Raw genomic sequence first — 17036 nt, 5'->3', positions numbered from 1 at the left:
GCACAGAATTATATTTGTATAGCATTTGTTCGTCAAACTCACAACAGCAAATCCTCTTCGTTTTCATTTCTAGCTTGGATTTTTGAAGACTTAATTTAAATTCCCATTAGAGAAAATTAAAAGCATCTAATTTATCAGCCCTAAAGGACAGCATTTATAGCTAACGGATATGTTTTACTTGCACCAGTGAACACACATCTCTATATATCAGTCATTTTCAAATTGTAAACAGATGGAGCATTCAATGTTAATAAGGGATTTTTGAAGCGGCAGCTCATGTTTGGTGGTTCTTAACAGTGCAGATGTTTCTCCCTCCCTTGAGAACTATGCTCATTTACTGCTGAATTACATTATACTTGAGTCACTTACAGTTCATTTTCAAAATATTCCCTATTACCAACACCATCGGTGTTTTAGTCCACCTGTCAAGTCTTTGTTATACTTTAGTAGTAGAATAGCATTTTGCAGATCTGCTTAATTTACTCTGACATCTTCCTACTCTATGCTGTTTCTGTTCTGCATTAAGGGAGGTGTGAATGTTTTCCTTTGTAATGTAATCCACACATTAAGAAGCATTACTTTATTTTAATTATAACTTAAGTTAATCACTGTTGACAAATGTTTGTGTGGAGCTCCTGGACACTGTATAACATTTCACTTCAGCACTAAAATAACATGGAAACCGTAAATCTCAAGTGGGCTAACATGCCCCATATTTTAGTTACCTCATTCACCACATGTGTTTGGAACATATGAAAAGCATAAAGGCATAACTTTTTTTTTTGATGTAATGGTTATTTCCACAATTAAGGGTCAAATCTGTGTTGTATGGCCTGTATTTAATGCACTTCTGTTCGCTAACTAAAGTACAAAGGAGAAGTATTTGCAAGTTTACAGACTTCTTGTATTTTTTTCTTCTTCATAAATGTTTTAAATCATAAAGCCAATTTTAATATTAATCTCAGATATGTGCCTGAATATAAGCAGTGTTTAAATAAGGATTCAATATATCAAGAGTACAAAAACAACCAAACATTAACATTGACATCTTGATCAACATCTGGTATTTAAAACCTTTGTCTGTGATCAGATCACCATAAACAAGAGTTACAAGCAAATAAACACTTACTCATGTCAAAAGTTGGACTATCATCCTCTGAGCAATCAATGGGTCTTCTGTTGATCCTTCTGAGACATCATAGATACATTTATTCACCTGAATTACAATATTATCCACAAATTAAAATGTCTGAATTATTTCCAATACAGAATATTTATTCTCATTTGTGTCACTAAATGGATGCAAGATGAGAAAAGAAACAAAAAATAAACAAAGGGGGCCTTTACAAAACTCTCCATTGGTGTCCAGGGATTTTAAACAATAAGACAGCACCACAGTAAAACAACTGAAGCTGTCTGGCACATCCTTATTGGTTTGTACACATAATGATTCATAAATGTGACTGACAGGGTAAGACAATGAACATCTCAATAATACTTTTGCAATTCATTGGGTCTGGCAGGTTCTATTAGCGCTAAAAATAGTGAAAAAAGTGTATGTGGCAGGGAAAATATACTGTTCTATGGAATGTCCTGATGTTAGATGACCAATGAAATTCCCTCTAGAAAAGGAGTGTTCAAGTCCAGTCCTCGAGAGCTACCATTCCTCAACTTACAGAGGCATCCCTGCTACAACACACCTGAATCAAATGAATGGCTCGTTACCAGGCCTGTTTAGAGCTGATCCTCGTCTGTTGGAGTAAGGATGCTTCTAAAAGTTGCAGGGTGGTATGTCTCGAGGACTGGACTTGAGCACCCCTGCTCTAGAAGATTCCAACGAGCAAAATTTTCATTTACAATAAATATTTTCTTCAAAGTAATCCAAAATGCTTTTTTAGCAGTCATTTTAAATTAGCTGACATCAGAACTTTTGGCAACTCTTTTTACAGAAGTTCTTGATTTTTAAGTTTTTCTTTGCCAATAACCAACCGAGTATCTCTGCTGCTTTAGGGCAGTGGTCCCCAACCTTTTTATTACCGCGGACCAGTCAAGACTTGGCAATTTTGGAAGGAACCGTCAGATGCATGTTCTTCTGCATGTTGGTGTTCCCGCTTAAGCCTTTTTCTTTTTTGCCCCGATTTTCCCTTTACGGAAATCTTACAACGTCCTGCAGTGTGTGGTGTGTTACGTGGTGGTGTGTCAACATTGTCTTGGCCTCATTATCGCAGCCTGTGGGGTTTTCCCTGACTGGGAGTGAGAATGCAGCCTGTTGAATGTGACAGGTAGCCAATCAGAAAGCACGGTGACATAAGAACGGAAGGGAATCCCAAACAGCTGACATTACTACATATAAAGATCATATTTATATATATGTATTATATGTGGTTATGTTTATTCAGTTAAAAATGTTAACTGCAAAAAAACAACTCACCTCCAAATCATAGTGCAGCAAAGAGAGCGGCTTTTATCAAACTCCTTTTCTTTATCTTGTTACGTTTTTTATCGCTTAGAATGAGTCCACAAACTATCACTACTGCTTATACATCGTGTTTGATTATTCTAAATTCACGTATGGTATGTAGGGGGTTTTACTGGATTTTTTTCTGGAATCGGGATGTTCGTGAATGGAATCGGTTGATCTTTCAAATTGTCTCTGAAGCTTGTTTGAAAAATTATATTCTTTGTCTGTTTTCCGTGGATGCACACTTAGCACCAACAAATCACAAATGGAACATATGATGAGCCATGTCTAAGACTTTCTCCAACTGTGATAACCACAGTTTGAAATATTATCCTAAAATGGACAAATAATAGTAACAGTAATGACCCTTACCAGCTTACCAAAACTACACGAAGGACGCATTGACTATTCAGAACGTCACAACAGGGCAAAGTTCAGTATCTAAAGCATTAAAGGCCGTCTTTGCCTGAGTTAAGGTCAGGGTTTTATTATTCTCTGACATTAGGATATTACATGCGTGAATAATTGCAAGGAATTTCAATTACTTACAGTCCCTTCTAAATTCAGCTGTTTTCTAGTAAAAGTCAAGTGCTTTTCATGGTCTCTTCTGTAGTTAACATATAACAGTGATATTTGGCCTTTTTTTGTTATGAAGCATGGTTCGCATTAGTATCATATGGAAGTGCTCATGGTGGTTTACTTTGACAGACAACGTTCCTCTGAATAATTTCCTGAAGAATCAGTTTCAAAAGCATCAAAAATAGCCTGCGCGTGCCTGTAATAAATGCAGCTTCTTTTTTTTTTTTACACAGCAGTGAGAGCTTCTTAACTTAAACAAAGAGAAAGATAGATTTAATGTGGTAAGGTTTATGATGTTTAATACAGCAGTAGAAGAAATTACAGTCATATTTAATTTGTTTGAAATGGGAACACCAATTGTGAAATAGCTTCAGAGTAAGAGTCATGACCTGCTCCATTGATTCAGGCTGGGAGGGTAAAGGCATTTTTGACTCCAAAGTGAGGTCTGTAGTTTTAAATAAAAACTACACAATGTCCTCCTTTAACATTACCATTCTGATCACGTTTTACCGAAGCATATTCTTGTAACAAACATTTTAGAAACATTCAGCCTTTTACTTTGAGTATGTTTATTCATTGGGGGGAGAAAATCCTGCTTCAAACTTTTTTTTATCATATACCACCATTTTTGCTAGCACTGTTTTTAATAACTAATAAGTCTCTTTTTTCCCAATAGACAGCACATATCCTTTTTATGACAGTCTATAAGGTTATTAGTCTGAATTTTGACCATTTTTCTTTTTTCTGCATCCTTTTAAATGCAAATTGTTTTCTTGTTATATAATCCAAGTACACTTGAAATTCAGGATTTACTGGATTTACTGGTAGAGAGCCCATTTCATGCTTCTATGTCATATACAGTAAATTTTAATATGCACTCCAAGGAGTGCCCAGCACTGCTTTGAATAACGTTTTTAATCTCAATGGATTTTTATTTTGGTAAAATAAAGGTTATATGAAAAAGGAGACTCATTCATCACAATAGAAGTATATTTTGAAGTTAGCAATCTGTAAACAAGTCTTAAACATAGTTTTCATTATGCCCATATTTCCCTGACTGTAAGCTGAAAATCATCAGTCTGCAGAAAAAAGCTTGAAAACATAGGTCTGTTTGTAATCACTGCTGAAAAAAATCAAATTTATTGAATATGACCATGATATTGCAAGTTTTCCACTTAATAAAGCAGCAAAACAGCCCATGATATTCACTCTTGCCATCATGCTTGATAATTGTATGATGCCTGAAATGCTGCTAGTTGAATGTCAGATAAAACATGATGCACACATTCTAAACGTGATTTTTAAAAAAATTTTTATCAGTTCACACAACATATTTTGGAAAGTTTTGGCAATCGTTAAGATGTGCCTTACATATAGGTCTTTGAGTCCTCTTTGGGTAGGAGTGTTTGGGTCTTAAAAATCTCTCATGGAGGCTGCGCTTGTCTCTTTCTTGTTGACGTAATGTTAGATGGCTAGACACTTCTGGGAAAGTACAAAATTATTCTGTGTTCTCTTTATTAATGGAGTCTTAAAGTTTTATAAATGCTTTTTTAACCTTTTTAAAGACTTAATAACGCAATAAAGGACTTTATTGCGTTTTGCTCAATAAGACCTTTTGCCTGCTTCATATTATCAGATGATTAGGCATTTACTGATTGTCTAGTCAGGCAGTAATCAGAGCTGGTGTGAGTAGTGAAATTAAACATAATGACTAATAAGTAATTTTACAATGAGGGCAATTACCTTTTCCTTTACCTTTTCCCATAGGAACGGGTAGGCATGCACAGCATTTTTTCCATTAATACAATAATCATTAAAAAGGTCCACCCTGTATTTACTCAAGTTTTGTCTGATATTGAAATTCGTTTCAAATATGAAACATTTCACCATGACAAAAATCAAAAAGGGAGAAAATCTGTAAGAAAGCAATTAGTTTTTTAAAAGCACTGTATGCCCATGGGAAACAGGAAGTCGGGGATTACTAATATAGGTTTTCTAAACATGTAGTTTATACTACATGTTTAGAAACTATAAAAAATTGTCTCCCTTTGTATGTTAATAATCTTAGCAAACAACACCAAGCAGTAGTTCCTTCATTATCTTTAGAGTTGACAGGAATCTGTGCAGACAACTGTATCAAGATTGTGTCGCATCTCTTGAGTCGGGTTCTTCATATGGGTAAATCATACTCTGCCCTTTTAAGTTTCGTGAGAATGATTGCTCAAATTTTGTGGTAAACTTTGCATAAACAAGTTATAGCGCTAGTTTTATTACTTGCTACTCTCTCTTTATTTCTCTCTGTGAAGGTGTGAGATAAATGGGATTTGGAACTATCAAAATAAAGTGAGTGTGGATAAAAACCTTCATCTTCCTTCTGAGCTTTTTCTCTTCAGAGCTTTCTCCACTAATCTATGGAAAACTATCTCAGGTATGTCACCTCTGTGCCTGTTATCATTTATTTAAGCATTTTTATGTGAGTTAATTATATATATTGTGCAGCTTGTAAGCTATGTTGTTTGCTACTTTGCTGTAAACCACATTGCTTACACTTAAATGTGAAAATCAGAATCTTTAACCCTTAGTCAAAAAAAAGAGAGAACCTCTCAAAATGTTGAACTTTACATTTATTGGATGAGTAACCACAACTGTGTGGTTTCAGGGAAACCCCAGCAATAAAATGTATTGTTTCACACTCAGCACATTTTTTTGCTATGATTTTCACTCACCGAGTCCTTATGTTACCATTGTGTCTGGAGAGAGGAAATTAAAGCAAAAGGGCAGGAGAAAAATAGGTTTTAAATTAATAACAATAAATTGAGCTGGAAAATTAAACTACTTTAAACCATCATTTCTGTTTTTCCATGAAGAGCCTTGTCATGGGTTGTTCTATCAGGTCTGTGTTTCTGTAATGGTTAGTGAAATGTCTTTTGTGGGTAGTTCAAATAGTCATTAACAAGTGAGTTACAGTAATGATTGATCAAATGGGAAAGTGCTAATTTCTCCAAGTGCACGTTGTTCTTATTTCTCTCTAAGAACAGTGTGCACTCAGAGAAATTTCCTAAAACAGTTCATTATCAAAGGAGAAGCAAGGTTTCATGTGACAAGAACATGTTGGCCTTCAACAGGTAAAAGATTAAATAGTTTGTTTTTTTGGGGGAAGGTTTCAGTTTAGCCCACCATTTATTTCCAAATTATCTTTGTAGTTAATGCCCCCTTTATTCACATCACTTGATTTTAAGTCTGTAAAACAAAGTGATGTTTATTTGACATTAAAGTTTTTAAAACTCTGTATAAAACTTCTTTAAATATTTGTATAAGATGTTTCTGATTCTGAAATGAAAGGAAACTTCTGACTTGACAACTGTTGATTAGACAGTGACTTATACTTTCCATTTAGAAGATAAGCCACAATTGGCCATTATAGAAACTGCTTATGTGCTGTGTGAAAGTGGATTTACTGGAGGTTTATTGTGGAAAGTAAATGAGCACAAACAAAGATTTGTGGGGCAAAGCCCATTTGAGAGATGCGGACTACAAGAGCTACAATTGACACATTCCTTGTGATAAGCCACTCCAGAGCTTGACGAATCAGAATCGTTTTACCTGTAGAAAGGAGAAAAAGGACTGCACTGTTTCTCAGTCCAAAGTTTTCTTTTTAGATGAAAGTAAAGTTTACAGTTCATTTGGAAATCAAGATCCAATTGTATTGATAAAGATTGGAGAGGCACCAAATCCATAGTGCTTGAAGTCCAGTGTGAAGTTTTCACAGTGAGTGATGATTTGCAATGATTTGGTCCACTGTGTTTTCTCAAGTCTAAATTCAGCACACTGGTCTACCAGGATATCACCATGTTCTGCTGACAGGCTTTGTAAAGATATTGATTTTATTTTATGGTAGGGTCAGGTGGTCAGGTATCAGAGTGCCTGACCACCTGACCTTGGTTTCCAACAATCTGACCGGACTTTAGGTGTCCGACAACAATATTCTAACTCCTCAGACAATAAGTGATATATGGTCAAGAGGAAGACAAGAGGCATCTGACTCAACAGCAGATAGGCTCAACTATCTATTTCAACTTAGATCAAATGTTCAATTCAGGACCTGCTTCTGTTTTATTCTGCAATAGAATTATCAAGCAATTCTACTGCAACAAAGTTGTTTTCTTAGAGTAAAATTAATCATTTTGGTATGTCCAAAAGGTTGAGAAAGATTTGTTATTGTTCTTTCTATTCAGTTTCTATTTTAAAATTCTTAGAAACACACCTATGTTTTAATGGTAGGTCTGTCAGCAGAGTTGTATTGACTTAAATCTTCACAGATGCCTTTTGAGACTGTACTCAGTAAGTCTGTTAATGTTTTGCATGCACAAATCTAATTTTGTCAGCTTCTATTCAGTGAAAATTGTATTGCACTGACCCCATGTTGAGAATCACTGTTGGAGGATGGATTTTTGTGGAAGTTGTTAAACAACTGGGCTGACTTTCATCTCTACAGCAGGTTGCAGTTAGAATAGGCTAGCTTCACTAAACAGATATTAAATAATAATTTTCTTTGGAATCAAGTTTCATCATATCACATGCCAAGACATATATATGTCTGTAATCATTACTGTAACATCACTGAAGATACCAACACTTGAAAGAGAATTTCAACTATCAGTTTGTTTTAGCAGAGACTTTAGCTATTTTTCTAAAGGTCTGCTTATACAAAAAATATCACATAGTAAAATCCTTTATCCATTTCTGAGTGATGTATTTTTAGCTGAGCAGATGACCTTTCCAAGGTTTTTAGAGTCTGGAGTTTTGGGACACGCAAAGGTATTCAGGCATTCAGACAATGTATTCACTGTGCTGAGTCTTTTTTGTCAAGGGACTGTTTCTTTGGATTCTTCACTGGCAGCTGTGTCTCTGCAAATGTGATGTTGATATGTTTAACTCTGGAATCACAGATGTGTTGCTCAACTTTATCTCCTGTTTATCTTGACAACCAATAAGTGACACAATGTTGACACTCTTTTGGCATGCAATTGAAGCTTTTGACTTGATCTATCAGATTTTGTGCTGTGAGTTCCCAGAACAAGCATTCAAACCAAAAGGTTTTACAGGTCGTCATTGACTCTCGAATATGTGGATTTGGATGTACTTTAACTGCAGTTGTTTCACACATAGGTGTGAGGAATTTAATTCATCTGGGAAGTTAAGCATTGAACTTTTTTTTTGTCAGTTTCTTGTTTTTTATGAGAGTTTCTCTTGGGTTTATAGTTTTGATAATTTCTTATGTGTTTTGTTTTATTTATTTTGATTAAATAAGCCTTGTGTGTGCTTTATTTTAGATTTACTTAGTTACTTAAGATATATCATGATTTTGGGGCTGCACAGTGGCGCAGTTGGTAGCACTGTTGCCTTGCAGCAAGAAGGTCCTGGGTTCGATTCCCGGCCGGGGTCTTTCTGCATGGAGTTTGCATGTTCTCCCTGTGCATGCGTGGGTTCTCTCCGGGTACTCCGGCTTCCTCCCACAGTCCAAAAACATGACTGTCAGGTCAATTGGTTTCTCTAAATTCTCCCTAGGTGTGAGTGTGTGTGTGCATGGTTGTTTGTCCTGTATGTCTCTGTGTTGCCCTGCGACAGACTGGCGACCTGTCCAGGGTGAACCCCGCCTCTCGCCCGGAACGTAGCTGGAGATGGGCACCAGCACCTCCCGACCCCATTAGGGACAAGGGTGAACAGAAAATGGATGGCTGGATATCATGATTTTAATTTCTTTTGTTTGTAGATTTATGTTTTCCCAGCTCCGCTGTTAGTGTTTACTTCCTCTTGCTCCACTGTGTCTGCCTTCTTCTCTACCTTCTCAGCTGCACTCAGTAATGAGTCCTGGTCAATGGTCCAACAATCACACTCCTGATATTTAACTTCTTCTCTTTGTCTCACACCTTACTTATTGGTTTTATTTCCTCTATATTACCAGGTCTCTGTGTACCCTGGCTCTCTGTGTTCTCTCCCCAGTTTGTAAGTTGTGTTTTATCTTCTTTAATAAAACTCTTTTCATTATTTACCTCTTGGATCCCAGCTTGCATTTTAGTCTACTTTAGACAAGCAACAGAACTTTTCTGTCATGTAATTCTCACCAAGGAAATCAATTCAAATAAGGGTGTGTGTTACTGTAAGTGTAATAACATGAAATGATACAGAACAGCATGAAACTCACAAGAAGCTGTTAAAAGGCATAGCAAGCCAAATAAATAGCTAAAAAGTCAAAGTCAAAAAAGTAGAATTGAAAAAGCAATTCTACTGCTTATCAGGCTAGTTACTTCTTAACTGATGGCCTATAAAAAGCTTTTTCATCATCATGTCACATAATCCAAATCCAATAGTGGGTGCAATCAAAGTGCTCTCTCAAGCACATTTATTGTTGCAAAGCCACAAGTTTGCAACCAATAAATCCTTCAAATGTTGCATTTTTAGGTCCAAAATCTGGAAGTTGAAAGCTTGTCTTGCAGAGGAGTTTGAATAAAAGTCCTAAAGGCTGTCCAAGACCTAATGACCACTGACAGAGTTCTTCAGAAAGTCTTGGACTTGTGCAGTTTTTCCATTAAAACTAAATAATTCACTCAGACGCAATGGCTTCTCTGAATAATATAGTTTGGCCAGATTAGATCAAAATCTAATTCTGTCATTTCTCAACTCCTGTTCAAAGGAGAAATTGCCCCATTCAACACACTATAAAGCACAAAGGGAAGTTTGGAGGTGGGTACATCATGATGTGGTTTGTTGTTCTGCATATGGTAATGGCAGATTCAATCTGATTGAAAAACGACTGGATGGAAAAAATGCTAATACAGTCCTCATCAGGATCTGAGGACTGAAGGTAAAACCAGAGTGGATTTCTCAGCAAGATAATGATCCCAAATGCACAGCCAAGTCAATTCTCAGTTGGTTTCAGACAAGAAAATTAAAGCTTCTTGTCAGTTACCCCAGAATGCAACGTAAGATACCATGGAAAGGCAGATTATTAGACCATATTATGCAATAGCAACACATCAAGTTTCTCCATACAGGTGGAATCTTGAAAAATATGGTTTTCAAAAAAAAGGACTTTTCTATGAAGTATTAAAAAAATATTATCATACTCTTATATTTTATTAGAAATATCTTAATTTATGGACTAAAATGTTTTGATTTCTTTGTGTATGTGGATTGTCAAGGTTGTTACTGACATCTGGAATGAATTTCATGTCATTGGCCTCATTAGAAATATATTCACCAGGAAAAACCTTGACATATTCAATTCATTTTCACCACAGTATATCTGCTTATTGTTCTTATTGTTTCCTTTATCACTTGTTTTAGTGTTTCATTTAGTTTGAACAGATGGGGACATGCATCAGTTTTTTTCTGTATATCATGATATCATACCCAGATGGTATTTTAGCAGTGCAGAACAGGCTGAGCAGCAGCTAAACTGTCACGTTAAATTGTATCTCAAGTGAAAAGTTCAAGGCAAAAAGTGGATTTCTCTGGCTCAAAGGGAAAAAATAAAAATACCTCCATTTGTTCTGTTATATAAGGGGAAATTCTGTCTCTCCTTGTATTTGCCTGAGCAACCGGCAATCTCTTAAGAAATCTTGTAGCTTATCAAGCAGCATCTAAAACGTACAAGGAATGTGGTTTAAAAATAGATAATAAATATGGTCAGACTGCTCTTTCTACTCTTTATCATTTCCTCATAACCACAATTGGCAATGGTTTGCTTCATCAATGTTAGGATTTGCAATACCTGCTATAATTTTTCATGTCATGTTGGCCGATTGCTAAATTGCCAACATTATTTCTGTCAACATGTAGCAAGTAATAATTCTCTCAATTGTGTTTTTTTTTTATTTTATTAAGATAGATGGGGCACATGTTGTTCTTATATCCTTGCCAGGTCCACAACGCTGTAACTTTTAAACAGATCTTTTCATTTGTGACAAAGTTTTAGGGTGCATGACTTTGCCAGTAATGGACAGACTGAATGTTCTGTCAACATTTGGAAAATGATGAAAAAGAACTTAGGCAGTCACTCTTGCTGAGGAAGCATCTGATTTTATTGATGGTTTTGTGCAAATATGCTGTTCATTTGAGGTTTTACATCACACTTAGCCAAAACCGATCTCAGTATCTTGCATGCAGAAAAAATGGCAATGCCATAAACCTTTGGAATAATTTAAAACAACACATAATAATAATAATAATTTAGAGTATGATGTGAACATTTTCTTTCAAATGGTTTGGATTTTGATTTGATAGATTATAGTTTTTCATGCCATTTTAAAATTAATGGTATGAAAATTAATGGTAGCATGGCTAGCAAATAGTTTAATTTACACTAAAGCTATTTGCTAAGGCTCTCAGATCTTAGATGCATGGTTAGCTTATGAAGTATTTATTGTAGCTCTTTTAGTGGAAAGCCATTTTAAATTTTCATATTTATTGCATTATTCTGCTTACATCTGGCTGCAGTTGGTTACAGCTGATGGAAAATACACTCATTTTTACCTAGAGATTCATAAATATTCAGAATAATTTGGCCTTTCTGAGTAACTTGTTTTCAATTTCTCACATTTCACCGACTACAATGATAATTTGCTTTAACAAAGCCATATTATTGATAACTATCAGGAATTTGCACATACCGTATTTTCCGCACTATAAGGCACACCACATTATAAGGCGCACCTTCAATGAATGGCCTATTTTAAAACTTTTTTCATATATAAGGCGCACCGCATTATAAGGCGCATAGAATAGACGCTACAGTAGAGGCTGGGGTTATGTTATGCATCCATTAGATGGAACTGTGCTAAAGGGAATGTCCACAAAATAGTCAGATAGGTCAGTCAAACTTTATTAATAGATTACAAACCAGCGTTCTGAAAACTCCGTTCATTCCCAAAATGATCAGCTGTTGCTTCCTCCACTTCCGCACCATTGATTCGTTCATGTTAAATTCAAGTTGGTGAACTGAAAACACTACTTGTTACAGAAAAATCATTTCCTAAGTACTTTATTGTGTTTTCTTTTAGATCCAGTGTAAAAACATTGATCTGGTGGAAACAGTTGTTAGAAGCTACAAAAAACATCGTCTGATGTGTGGAATGCAGACATGTTTTTGTGTATAAATGGCTACACCAATAAGCATCTATGGGGATTGCTTGTGTTGTCTCACAGCTGTGTGTCTGTGTGTGAAATCTCTTAGATTTTTAATTCTTAGAAATAAGAACATGCTTGTCCAAATCGGTTCTGAACCTTTTCATCCATATCTGATTTCTGCTTTAAATAAATTCAGTGGACTCCAACACTTTGAATTGTGTGTCAGCAGGAATTACCAAGTTCTGGTTAAGACAAACTGGGGCCAGGCTGGTTCATCATGTTGTTTCAGAGTCTCTGTTTATAAGGTGATTAAAGTGCTTATGCTTCACCCCAGGCAACTGAGGTCAGACTAGCTTATGTCTAGATTTCAAGCGGCTGGTGTAAAGTGATCCGTGTCACTGGCAAAATGTAATAACCTTTAGGGTGAGAAAAGGCACAGGTGGCAAAACAAACAGATTTTCTGTGATGCTCTGAACACTGAACAAGTGCAGGGCTTTCTGTCTGAAAGTAAATGTCAGTCACAACATGCCCTTCCTGGGCGTGCAGATGTGTGACCTTGCAAACATGGCTCATTGATATTCTTGGAGAAAAGTGTCATGAAGGCATTTGGGAAATCTTGTTCTTTAGCTTATGAATATGAATGAAATCCACGTGTTTTGCGTTTGTTTGCTCATTGGCATGAAGTTGATGAATAAGCAGGATTTTATTTTTAGCTATTCGCAAAGGTTCAGAAGCTCTGGATATTACAGTTTGGTTTCTTTATTTATTTTTTGTTTTTTCTGCTTTTGTTGTTGTGGTTCTGACATGAAATGTTTCTTAATTTTAACCCCCCAGTGTGATGTTTAGTTCATTGACTGCAAAAATATTGATACTGATAAATATTTTACATTTTGTGACATGAAGACAGCAAATTTCTATTTTTTAATAGCAATCTTTTATGTAGTGGCAGTGCAGTGGTGCCATTCTCTTTTTGTATTTGGATGATTGTTTGATTAACTTCTCCACAACTTTGTGCTGTCTTTATTCATTTGTTTTCATGGTGGTATTTGCTTTGTTCTCTAGCAAACATTTGAAGCTGTATCTATGTTGAGATTAAATTGCAGACAGACTCTCTTTGCTAATTGATGACCTTTTGGTTTAGGCTAAAAGTAGCTACATAATTTTGCCCAACTTGACAAGTTTCTTGTTTTGTGGTCTTTCTGTATATATAAATTATATATTTCCAGGGTCCAGTAGTGTCTAATTAGTTGCTTGACGCACTGACCTTCACACTAGTTTTAATCATGCTGTTGTTTTACCGTCACGTACATTTCATGTTGCTACTGTCTAATTTCTGTTTTAATTTAGACACAAGTGTGTGTCACATATGTGCAGAAGGTTAGCCAAAGGGTAATAGCAATTTAAAATTAAATCAATTATTGCCAATGGAAAGATCCAGCCTAATAAAATTAAAAGATAGTGTTATTGCATTAAAAAAGTTCTGCAATTTGCAAAGTAATCAAACCAATTTAAACTTGTCTTTGTAGTGATGTATTGAGAAAAAACACAATCCTATAAGAACATCTCAAAGATACTATTTCTCTGAGTAATAATGTAATAAACACAAAGTCCAACAAAAATGTACATCCCCCACAGATTTGGATCCAGTTTCCCTGGGATGCTTTTGTCTCTTTTGTGATCTTTTGGAACCGGATATAGATGTTTGTTTTCATCTTGATTTTTAAGCTAACCCTGTTTGTTTTTGCTAAGTTGATTATTTGCTAAAAGTGCATTCAGTCCTCATGGGGATGATGCTGACTTAGAAAGAGTGGGTCACACATTCAAAGTCAACTCTGACTTGGGTTCCACATATATAATACTTTCTTACTGCTATTTGCTGAGCAATAATACTAAACACAGAACATGAAAAGCTAATGACTCCAGGGGTGTAAAGGTGAAATTTAAAAGCTGTTGAAAGTTTTGGCTACGGTGATGTCACTGGGCATCGGAGCACTCAGCACTTTGGCTTGTTTAATTATCTTCCCTACAAATTACACATTCTGTCTTACTTATTCTTATGGGACATTATCTCTTTCAATTAAAATGATTATTCAATTATTTATTTGATGTTATGTGACTTTGTCTATGGTGCAATCATCTGGCAAGTATGTGTGGGTGTGAGTGAACCTCGACAATTTTCACCTTTTGAAATTAAAAAGTAAAAGTACATGACCTCCATCCATACCATCATGTCAACATTTGTATTTGTTAAATAACAGCTCTACCGTCTTTATTCCTGTAGCTAATTTGCGGAAATGCAGTATTTTAATTACATTTAAATGTCTTCTTGTTGTAGACATAAAAATCTTAATGAATGGTGCTATTATCATTAGTGCTGTTGAATAAAGCTGCTTAGTATTACGGTTTATTCAAAGACTATCACTGCACTTTATAGTAATGACTAGTGATGACTTCAGAGTCTGATTGGATTCTTTTGTGATGTGTGTTAAAGCAGCACCTGTTAGCACTTTTCTGCTGGAATGAGTTCAAACAAAATTATTGAAGCTCCTGATGATATGACTCATGGTGATAAAATACTGCAATAAATGATTTAATGGAAAGAACTGATGGTAAGTAAAGTATTTGAGAAACTAAAAAAAAAAAAACTTCTAAGGAGAGTAAAGATTTCCGTATATGCTGTTTCTGTGTTTGATATGTCCAATGAAAATGTTTCAAACAAATGTTAATATCATGAAAAAAGACAAAGAGAGCAAATATAAACATTAGTTTCAGATGGTTAAGGTACATAATCTATCCACGCCAATCAAACCCCTTTGCAAAAACCAAAAATTAAATGATTAACTACCTTTTTTGTTGTAGTTATCAAATCACACCCAGGTATGAACAATCCCCTAAACAAAAGTAGGCCAAAATATCTTAAGAAGCAGTGGATCATGTGACTCCTCAACAAACAAATTTAGTCTAAGAGCAGATTGACAATTGATCATTTCACATAAAATGCCCCCAAAAGATAATGTAATGATACATTAAAGTCCAATGACTGAACAAATCACCAAGGAATTCTCATTTTGGTCTCTCCTGGCTATGATTTCCTAATGGAGGAAAAATAACTATTGTTACTCAACACAGTCAGCTGTAACCACAAGTAAATAAGCACAAATTAGTATAATGCAAGAAAATGTATAAATATACACGATCATATGGGCAGATTTGAAGGAAGTGCTTATCCTAATTAATTATTTTTGATTGAATCACATCCTTTCTTAAAGTGCAGGAGAATATTGTCAATCCAGGTTGGTAAAAGAGCACAATAGCATAAAGACCTATAAGCATCAAAGCTGTTCACTCTTTCAATTCAACTTTAATCTTCTTTTACCCTTTGTTGTAATCTCCAAGAATATTATTGGTGCTCACAGCTTTATACATATAAGGATCAATATAGGTTTCAACTGCATACCTTCTCGCTCAAGGAAAAGATCCTTTAGGCCACAATAATTATTCATTGTCATTCTACAATTGCTCAATTAAATGAAACATAATTACTCACCTGGAAATGTCAGATCATCAGCAGACAAGTAATTGGATCTGCTAATTTGTCATGATTGATGACAGTTTTATTTCTAGAGTTGGTGTTATGCCTGCTCAAAATTTAATCGGTGACAACCACTGTGCCAAACTAAACAAGCTGTCAATCTCGGTATGTTTTCACAGTATGGTATGTTTAATTTCTGTAACATGTGACAGGATAAAAAAAAGGCTCTGTTCTTAACACGACTACCTACTGAGCACCTTGTCAAATAAGGAGATCTGACACACAATTGATTTTATTCCCCCTTTTTTTAAGCAGAGAAATATGCTTAAAATTCTGTTTGCTCCCTCTTTGATCAGGCATTCACAACCCAGAGCTTTTAATGCAGAAGCTTACATGGATATTTTAATAGTCTCATCCCAGCACCAAGGGTCTGACGTTGTAGGCTGAAAAAACTAAAGGTTATTTCATTTCTACTTTAATCTCCATCCCTCCATTTTCTAACACCCTTGTCCCTAGTGGGGTCAGGAAGGGTGCTGGAGCCTATCTCCAGCTAACGTTCCAGTCAGGTTACAGGGCAACACAGAAACAGACAGGACAAACAACCATGCACACACACTCACACCTAGGGAGAATTTAGAGAGACCAATTAACCTAACAGTCATGTTTTTGGACTGTGGGAGGAAGCTGGTGTACCCGGAGAGAACCCACGCATGCACAGGGAGAACATGCAAACTTTGTGCAGAAAGACCCCGGGCCGGGAATCAAACCCAGGACCTTCTTGCTGCAAGGCAACAGTGCTACCAACTGCGCCACTGTGCAGCCTTACTTTAATCTCTGAGATTAAAAAATTACAAAACATAAACACATGAAAACCAGCAGAAATGTGAATGGAACCATCAGGCTCTGGTATGATAGTGCTTCTATTTTCTGTCTGGTCATATTTCTCTTTGTAAATATTTCCAGCAAAGTAAATTTGATATCTTACAGGAGGAAATGCTGCAAGGGCTTCAGGTTTGTAATGGGCCAGTGCATTCCTGAAGGTAGGAAAAACAGTTTGGATGTCACTTTTCAGGATCCTGCCAAAAATATCCTAAGTTTTTGGGTTTACTAGTGTCTGATCATTTTCAGTATCATCTGTTACTTGTAATAAAGTTGTATTTTGTCACCCTGTCATCCTTTTATTCTAGATTATGATGTGTGCGCTGGCGCCCCCTGTGAGCAGCAGTGTACAGACCATTTTGGCCGAGTAGTGTGTACTTGTTACTTAGGTTACCGTTATGACCGTGAACGCCACAGAAACCGAGAGAAGCCCTACTGTCTGGGTAAGACCTAACA

General features: G+C 35.9%; 1 protein-coding gene across 2 annotated transcripts in view; it reads left to right on the top strand.

Moving 5' to 3' along the window:
- Window positions 1–17036, top strand: part of ccbe1 (collagen and calcium binding EGF domains 1) — a 41276-nt gene that overhangs the window by 9348 nt on the left and 14892 nt on the right. For both annotated transcript variants that reach the window (XM_028026347.1, XM_028026346.1), the window contains exons 3-4: window positions 16689–16741; window positions 16889–17023. In XM_028026347.1, coding sequence (XP_027882148.1) covers window positions 16689–16741; window positions 16889–17023 — 188 coding nt within the window. The remainder of the gene's footprint in view (window positions 1–16688; window positions 16742–16888; window positions 17024–17036) is intronic.

This window comes from Xiphophorus couchianus, chromosome 8 (assembly GCF_001444195.1).
Source record: "Xiphophorus couchianus chromosome 8, X_couchianus-1.0, whole genome shotgun sequence".
In the NCBI taxonomy this organism is placed as follows: domain Eukaryota; kingdom Metazoa; phylum Chordata; class Actinopteri; order Cyprinodontiformes; family Poeciliidae; genus Xiphophorus; species Xiphophorus couchianus.
This window is presented reverse-complemented; position numbering and strand designations above follow the sequence as displayed.